The sequence below is a fragment of the Phalaenopsis equestris genome, unplaced genomic scaffold, assembly GCF_001263595.1.
Source record: "Phalaenopsis equestris unplaced genomic scaffold, ASM126359v1 Scaffold000301, whole genome shotgun sequence".
Classification (NCBI taxonomy): Eukaryota; Viridiplantae; Streptophyta; class Magnoliopsida; order Asparagales; family Orchidaceae; genus Phalaenopsis; species Phalaenopsis equestris.
Window position 1 is genome coordinate 1452598 of NW_018164743.1, and position 9264 is coordinate 1461861.

The 9264-nt window shown below is 40.9% G+C and overlaps 1 protein-coding gene across 8 annotated transcripts in view; it reads left to right on the plus strand.

Annotated features, from left to right (window-relative positions):
* The first annotated feature begins 4526 nt into the window (after nucleotides 1–4526).
* The window catches only part of LOC110025499 (kinesin-like protein KIN-6), a 95294-nt gene continuing 90556 nt past the window's right edge, over nucleotides 4527–9264 (plus strand). For all 8 annotated transcript variants that reach the window (XM_020726011.1, XM_020726012.1, XM_020726014.1 and 5 more), the window contains exon 1: nucleotides 4527–5125. In XM_020726011.1, coding sequence (XP_020581670.1) covers nucleotides 4646–5125 — 480 coding nt within the window. In that variant the 5' untranslated portion in view covers nucleotides 4527–4645. The remainder of the gene's footprint in view (nucleotides 5126–9264) is intronic.

The following is a 9264-nucleotide window of genomic DNA, read 5'->3' on the forward strand; positions in this document are numbered from 1 at the left end:
CAAATATTTCTCTTATACCAAGTTCCCAACACCTCAACACATCCACCACCACCATTTGTCATTCTCCCTCCAATACTTCTCATGCGAACCTCAAGTCTACCAAATTACATCAAACATACCCCCCCTGCAACAAACAACCTCACAATACACACACCCCCATCATACAACTATATTCTTCCCTCACCTATAATCCACCAATCAAAACCACCCACACCCATAACTCCTTCCAAACTCTCAACAACCACATCCCTTCATCCAAATGCAAACATGTCTTCAAATAGGTACTCTTAAACCACGCCAAATCCTCAACCTTGCTCACCAAACACAATCCGAGCCAACATGCTACTCCTCCACCATCAAGCATTAGCATTAGCGCGAGTCCATGTGAACTAAGCTCCCATCCCTACAATGCCAAGGAACCTAGCTCTTTGTTCCACCATCACCTCACCTAAAGGTTATCAAGTGCAAATAGACTTGTCATACCAAACTTGTTAGGTATGGCTCGTATACCAGGAATTTGGAGTCTCTTGGATTTGGAGAGGTGTGTCTCCTAGAATGAAGTTGTGTGTCTCTTGGTGTGAAGATGTGTGTCTCTTGGATTAGTGGGTTGGGGGGAGCAAAGGCGTGTTTGTAATTATATGTGGGTTTTATCTATAAATAGATGTGTAACCCTATGAGTATGTAACTCCTCTGAAATAGTGAAATTCGCTGCTCTACACCCAATGATGTAGGCTTCTTTGCCGAACCTCGTTAAATCTCTGTGTCATTCTTTTGGATTTGTGTCGATTCCTGTTTTTCTTCACCTTAAATTACACAACAATTAGTATCAGAGCTTAGATTCTAGGGCAGAGGAGGAAGAGTCCGTGGAGGCGCTCCGGAAGGAGGCGGCAGGCTTCGGACGGATCGCGAGGGAGTTGCGATAGAAGGAAGATTGTCTGCAAAGGAGTTACTCGCGGGAGAAATTTCGTGGGTTCTAGAGGATTCGCATAGGAGGAAGAGTCTGTGGTTTTAGGGAGGCAGTTACAACGTGACGAAGGGATCGAGGACAGAGTAGGCAGCGAAGTGTAGTTCATGCCTCTTCTTCGGTATTTTGCTCGCGGGTCAGCAACATCAGCGGGATTTGGGAATCGGGTTTGGCCAAGAAATTTCTGGCAGAAGAATCATTCGCAGGCTGGAAGAAGATCAGGCGCAATGGGTGGTGCAAGGAAGCGGTCAGGGCTTCGTTTCGCACGATCAGTTTTGTAGGCTTCGTCTTTCGGTTTGCTGGGCAAGCGCGGTTGGTGAAAAGCGAAGCATTCAGAAGGAGGAAGGAAGAATTTTTGGGTGGTCTTGCGGTAGTTCCACGCCAAGCAAAGTTCTACGACGATTTGGCGCAAGAGGCTTTGGTGAGAAGCAGTTCATCATTTTTCAGCGATAAATGGTGCTCGACCAGCGTAGTTCGCAAGTTTGTCGCATGTAGAGTTGCGACAGATGCAGTTGTGATAGGTCGTGCTCGGCCGCAACTTTGTCGCATGTAAAGTAGTGGCAGGTGCAGTTGCGATAGGTGGTGCTTGACCAGCGGAGTTCGCAAGTTTGTCGCAGGAGGAGCAGCAGGTGCAGTTGCGACTGGTGGTGCTCGGCCAGCGGAGTTCGCAAGTTTGTCGCAGGTAGAGTTGCGACAATTAGTGCTCGGCCAGCGAAGTTCCCAAGTTTCTCGCATGTAGAGTTGTGGCAGGTGTAGTTGCGACAGGTGGTGCTCGACCAGCGGAGTTTGCAAGTTTGTCACATGAGGAATTGTGACAGGTAGAGTTCGCGAATTTTGTGGATTGTTCGCAGGTTTGTCGCAGGAGAAATTGTGACAGGTGGAGTTTGGCTGGTGTCCGCAGTATTTCAGTCAAATTTTTGTACGAACAGGAAATGTGTTTCGTATGAAAAAATTTATTCACGAATCACAGAAAACTGCAGGAAAATTATTGCAATTGACAGAGAAAATTTCAGGTTTATTTGAATTTATTTGTGGTGTGTTTTGTTTCAATACAAGACAAAAAAAGTTCACTGCAGGATTAATTTTAAATGACAATGTATGGTGCAAAATTCGAGATAATGAAGTTCGATGAAATATGGAACTTCGGATTGTGACAAATAATGGTGAAAAATTTGTTGGCATAATAAGGAATTTTAAAGACATTGCGAGTTATGAAACATGATGATAATATCTATAAACTGTTGGGAAGTACAGTTGTAGTTGAAGTTCACTCTGTCGGATCATATGATGAAAATGCAGCAGGAAAGTTGACCAAGCCAAGTATTTTCAACAAGTTCTTGCGTCACTTGAACTTGTTGAATGTTTGCAGTTGCTAGTTGGCATGGTTGCCCAACCCACTTCGGTGTAAGAAACTCCATGATGTATTTTTCCTAATTGGCTGGATATTCGCCAAGGTAGAAAATTGTTAGGTATGACTCATATATCATAAATTTGGAGTCTCTTGGATTTGGAGATGTGTGTCTCCTGGAATGAAGAGGTGTGTCTTTTAGTGTGAAGAGGTGTGTCTCTTGGATTAGTGGGTTGGGGGGAGCGAGGGTGTGTTTGTAATTATCTGTGGATTTTATCTATAAATAGATGTGTAACCCTATGAGTATGTAACTCCTCTGAAATAGTGAAATTCGCCGCTCTGCTCCCGATGATGTAGACATCTTTGCCGAACCTTGTTAAATCTCTGTGTTTTTCTTCTGGATTTGTGTCAACGGGTCTATAGCTCACCACAAAACCCATTTAGTTACCCAAGGCTTCAATAAATAACATGGCCTTGACTACATTGAAATGTTCAACCCAGTTGCCAAACTTCATATTATTCGAGTCCTTATCACAATCACTCTCACTCATCACTAGCCCATTCTTCAATTTGACGTGTCCAATGCTTTCCTACATGGCCATCTCATTATACCTATTCATATGTCACAACCCCAAGGATTTGTTGATGCCATTGATCCCCATCATGTATGTCTTATAAGGAAAGTCTTGTATGGACTAAAACAAGCCTCACTAATGGTTTGCTACGCTATGCAACTACCTCTAAATAATCGATTTTCAGCCCAACCCAGCCCACCCCACTCTCTTCTGTTTACACAATAATAAAAATCATCTCTACATGCTCATATATAAAGACGAAAATCTACTAACCAGGAACAATTCAACCCTTATCCAATCCACCATCCAAAAGCTACAAACTCAGTTTCATATTATGCACCCAAAAATGATATACACGAATCTTGAGACAATATAATGGTCTAAATCAAAAGATAAATTATGAAGATCCCATTATGAAAAGAAACAAGTCCTCATGAAGCGACCAACTGAAGACCAACAACCAATTGATGGCTAGCTGACCGAAGAGCTATCAACCAACCAAAGGTCAAATGACAAAAGGGCCACCCAAGCTGACCAAAGTCAGGCATCCACGCCAACAATCAGTCAAAGGTTTAACACCCCCAACAATCTCAACAAGTCTCAACATGAAGCTCTCTCAGTAGCTCCCCCAAATATCATCAGAGAACATCAAGGAACAATAATCAGGCAAGTCGACCGGCCACCCTAAGGCCGACCAACTACTATCTTCAAAAGAGAGGTCGACCAGTGTTGAGACAAAATAACCGACCGACACCAGCTCATTCGACTAACCCAATGACCTGCAGAGCAGAAGATCCATACATGAAAAAAAAATAACATAATAAAGAGGTTATGAATACGAAAAGGTGCCACATAAGCTATAAAACCCCTATTAAAGTAGGGGCAAGTATGTAATTTTACATTTTGTTTCTCCATCTCCTATAAATAGGGGGGTCTTACATGTATTAATTTTGTCTTTTAGCTCTTCTCTCTATACTCATATTCTGTAGAGAGAACTCTCTTTCCTTCTCTTTTGTAACGACTAACACGCCTTAAAATGTGTTATTTTTTATATAAATTTTATGTTAATTTTTAATGATATTGTACTTTAAAAAAAAAATTTTATTGTCTGACACATGTTAGATACTCATGACTCCTTAATTAGAAATGTCTATGTATATATGTTTGATCTTATGACCATTATTTTAGTATTTTTTAATTCTTTGTTTTATTTCCAATCCGTGAGCTACGAATTCAAAGATTGTTTCATTCTAATGTAATTAAGTTTGCTTAAAGAGATCGGTTGGTGCTAACATGCGATGGAGCGCATTGATCCCTAACGTAGACTCCATTCGAAGGAGCTTTCTTTAAAAGTTATGTGGCGGGCGCGAGAAGGAGACTTGTAATCTAAAGCAGTGAAAATCGATGTTCTTGCAAAAGAAATTCAGAAGAAGTTTTGGAAACACTCGACACAAAAAAACTTTATTTTGCATCGACACAAAAAAACTTTATTTTGCATCGACACAAAAAAACTTTATTTTGCATCGACGTGCACTACAATGTGAAGGAGGCCCGTACTCTTCTCATAGAAGCCTTACAAATAAATAAATAAATAAAAGGAAGAATTAACAAAAAAAAAAAAAAAAAAAAACGCTTGTAGCTCAGAACTTTATTCTGTTCAAATCCAACGCCCATGAGAAAGCAAAACGCACTTCCCGCTCCCCCGCCCTCTTTCAAAATAGCAGAGTAATGCCTTCAGCAAGCAAGAACTAGGGTTTCATGGATCTGCAATCTCCTTGTCCTGTCACCACCGTTCGCCGCAACCCTCCGAGAAAGGCGAAGCAAACCTCATCAACCCATGCACTAAGTTCTTCTAAGCCTTCCAATGCCAATATCGGGATCACTCCCTTCCCCTTCGATGACATCCTCGAACCCCATCCACCCAAGATCCGCCCCCTTTCTAATCAGAGGCCTAAAAACTCTAACGTTGGGACTTCCAGCAACCTCAAGGTATTCCTCCGTATACGACCCCTCGAATGCAGGGCCTCGCAGGCCTCGAAGGTCACCGGCGGCGAGGCTAGAGCTATCGGGAGGGTTAGAGCTGCCAAGGATGAAAAGAGGAAGAACATGTCGTGTTTGTTTGTGAATAGCTCAAGCTCAGTCACGCTAACTGCCCCAGCTTCAGCCCTGGAGTCCAAACGCGCTAAAAGCGAGGTTTATGATGGGTTTTCGCATGTATTTCCTCCGGAATCCGTTCAGGTTAGTTCTAGTTTTTCATGTGTTTTTTATTTTCCCTGGCGTTTAGCTTAAATTGCGATTTCAAGTGCTGCAAAAAAGCGAAGCGTTTGTCTGGAATGGGTAAAATAGATACGGATGTCAATCCTTTAGGGGCTGTCTGGTGACGGATTTAGGGCAGGATTTAAACGGGTTGTAAGGTAAATCTTGTCAGACGATCATTTTGGATAAAATAAAGCCGCTGATTTTGTTAAATCCAGATTTTACCGATTTCGATTCTGGAATTTACTAAATCCTGCGAATCAGTGGATTAAGTTCGCCTGGTGAGGATTTAAGTTCGAGGTCTTTTTTTTTTCACTCCAACCACTGTAAATCCTGGTAGAATTTGCCAAACAGTATCACAGGATTTTGTAAGTGCTTTGCCAGACACTGTTTAGGATTTAACCCCTTTAGGATTTCCTAAATCGAAATTTTTAGGATTTACTAAATCCTAATAACTTAAATCTCATCCATTACCAGACAGCCCTTGAAGAGTTAGTTTCCTTCCTTTCTTCATGAAAAAGGGGATCGATTTAATGTGGTTCTGTATGCGCATTTTTTCGTTCTATTCATGTAATGCGAAGGAAAACACAAATAAATAGATCACAAAATCAGAGCAATGAATTCATAAACAAAGTTCCTAACAGTATCGAACAAGAAGAGGAGTTTAAAACAACTGCAGGTTGTAGAGAATGAATTGAGGTAATCAAGGTGAATAGAATAGCTGTAAATCACCGAGTAAGATTTTTTTGAAAGCAATTAAAAGATTTATGTTGATTAATTGCAATCAATGAGGCAATTCAACAAATTAGTTGACATTTATATTGACCAGCTTTTTATTAGTGTCAACGTTTGAAATTATATGATTTGATATTGAGGTGTTTTCCTTTCATGAAGATATGCGCGAGTCTCAAGATGTTTAATTTGAGGCACATGCCTCAGAGTAAAACTATTAAAGAAATGGAAAAAAAAAATAAAAAAATTCATAACTACTAAGATCAAAGTTAGATATCAAGGATTATAAAAGTCATACACGACTACGAGCATCAACAGAATAAAAGAAAACATGTCCTAGTCTCAATTCAACATAATAAGTAGTCTAAGGTCACGATTTATGAATTGAAAAGTTTCCCCCACTCTCATCACTTAGAGGGCCTTTATTAGAAATATCATTGAAGTTAATTGATTTCTCCCATTCCTTATCCTTAGTGGTGTCAATATGCTCCTAACCTTCTTTCTCTTTTCTAATATAAACATTAATTAAATTTCAAAATAATGGTTTTATTGATGATTCTAATTTCTATTACCTAAAATTTTATGTTAATATTTATTATTATATTTTATTGACTTGTGTTGATGTTTTTCCTTCCACCATTGAAAATGATATCATTGAAATCTTACTTTTATAATTATGACGATGCTATAACTTTATTTTTGATGTCTACAAATTTGTTGCCATGCGATAGCACATTATTACCAACTAATGATCATCATCATTCTCCAATTTTTTTTTCTTATTTCAATTTGGTTTTCTAAGCACAATTTAACCATTGTGTGGAGCTAAACACAGCCTCTAAAGATTCCCTTGATTTTAAAATTCTTCACAAACTACCCATAACAAATTTAACAGTTGGAGCTCTCATGAATTTTTAAGTTCGCTTTGGTCTAGGTATCATAAATAGGTTTAGTTTTTTATTTTTTGATATAAAGTTTATATACTAAAATTTTTAAATCTTCTAAAAACTACTTTTTAGCTCTTGCATCTCTTCAAAATTTTGTCAAGGCATGCCTTATCCTGCATAGAGGTTTTTTTTTTTAGTTAAATTTTGATAAGGCGCGCCTCTAGTTAGTAAATTTAAACCATGGTCAGTGTCTACTAACATACTAAGATAATTTCCCAACTAGTTTTAAGGGCATTTAGAAGTATATTAAGCATACATCAATATCACTTTCCATATTCCTAGGCTAAGAAATTACATTCATGGAATCTTTGTCTTTCGTAAAGGTTTAATGTTTAACCCAATTGTTTGCTTGCCTAAGAATATTATTTTTTAACTAGATTGTTGTTATGAGTGGAGACTGATTTGGTGAGTAGCGAGACAGAACACTCGGTGCCTGTGCGCCGGGTTGTGGGTGCCTAAGCGCACATTTGGGTGCTGCTTGAACAGAGAAGCTGGAGCCTATGCGCCGGCTTTGGGCGCATATGCACTCATATAAGCGCATGTATCCCAAGAGCTTGACACATAGGTGTCATGTTCGGGCGCCTATGCGCCAGGAGCGGTGGTCTCAAAAGTTCTGGTTTTAGTGCCAAATTTGAGTGACAAAAATTGATGATTTGCTATTTCTTCCTTCGATATTCTTTGAAGAGCATCCCAATGAAGGTGAGGTGTGTCGAAGAAGTGGATTTCGTTAATTCGTCGTGATTTTTTGCGTCAGATCAGAGAGGGAAGATTGTGGAGAGTCCTGTCAGTTTTTTTTTGTGTGTAAAGAGAAAACTTGTGTGAGTTCTTTCTAAGATGTTGACCTCAATTTTCGTGAGGTCTAGTCTTCCGCTTAGGGTTTAGGATCTAGCCTTAGGAATCTCCCTTCGACTATCTTAGAACCTTAGAAGTGGGACTTGCCTCGTTTTAGTTCGACCCGCTTCCGTCCCCTTCTGGAGTTTCGCGTGTGTGGTATCAACTTCTAGCACTTAGAAGGACGAAACCAACATGAGGAAACCCATAAGGGATTCCCTATAGGACCTTCCTGAGCCTTAAGGTGACCTTTTGCACAATTCGCACTCCCGCGCACAAGCTTCGCAATTCGGAGAGTCGATATATCCGATCGCCGCAATTCGCATTGCCTGCATTGTTGCCCATTGAATGCTCAATTAAACCTTTTGGGACGATCGATCGCGGGTCGAAATTTTGTAAAATTTGAATTTCGACGCGTTTTTGAACCGATTGTCGATGACGTCGTCCGAGCAACCCCGGATGACGAAACGGACTGCGCCAACGCGTCCGGAACGTCGATTTTGCCCGGGGAGGACACCCATTTTGTCGCGTCGCCGCGCGCGAGTAAATTGTGTTTTAATTAATATATATATATATATATATTTATATATATATATTTATATATATATTAATTAACCTTTTTAACCCGTTTCCCCTTTCCTCTTTAATCCCTAACACTCCCCTGCACTCGAGCTCTGTCTCCCGCGACTCTCCCGTTCGCGTGTCTGACCCTTTCCCTTTCTCGGTCTTGAGCCGTGCGAGCTCTTCTTCCTCCACGCGAGGGAAGAGTTGACCTCGTCCTTCCTTCCCGAAGCCGCGCCACTCTCCTTGAGCCGCGGATTTTCTTTTCTGGGTAGTTTGACTCTGGGAAGCTTGTTCCCTGGTACACTGGAATGACATTTCTCATCCTCTTCCCGATGTTTCCCTCGCTGCCACTACTCTCGCCGCTCGGTCCGATTCCTTCCCGAAGCCGCGCCACTCTCCTTGAGCCGCGGATTTTCTTTTCTGGGTAGTTTGACTCTGGGAAGCTTGTTCCCTGGTACACTGGAATGACATTTCTCATCCTCTTCCCGATGTTTCCCTCGCTGCCACTACTCTCGCCGCTCGGTCCGAGAGATGTCGTTGGCTTCGCCTTCTGTCGGCAGAGAGCATTTCTTTTTTTTTTTTGGCCCGATTCGAGTGCCGTAGACATTGGGGTGGCTTTCTTTCCTCTTCTTCTCTATTCCCTGCCTATAAGGAGAGTTCCTGGTTTTTTTTTGTTGGGGTTGTTGAAAATTTAGCTAGAGGAGATTGGAAAGGAGATTCTTGTGAGAGCACATCTTTGAGGTAGCTTCTTGTGTCGCAAGGCTTTACTTTGGCATTCTTGAGGTACTCTTCTTCCCCCCCTTCTGTGGTGCCTCGTTGCTCTTCGGTTTTCTCTTTGCCGAGCCTTGAGTATAGTTCTGTTGGATATTTCAGCATGCTAGCTCTCTTTATTTTCATATATTTTGAGGCATTCACTTTAAAAGCATGTGAAGGATAGGAATAGTTTGATTTGGTTACTTGCTTAGAATGGTGGGAGTATAGCATGTCAGAAATGTTCTCCTTCTTTCTACTTGTTTGAGATGAAACAGTGACATAGTTCTATTATCG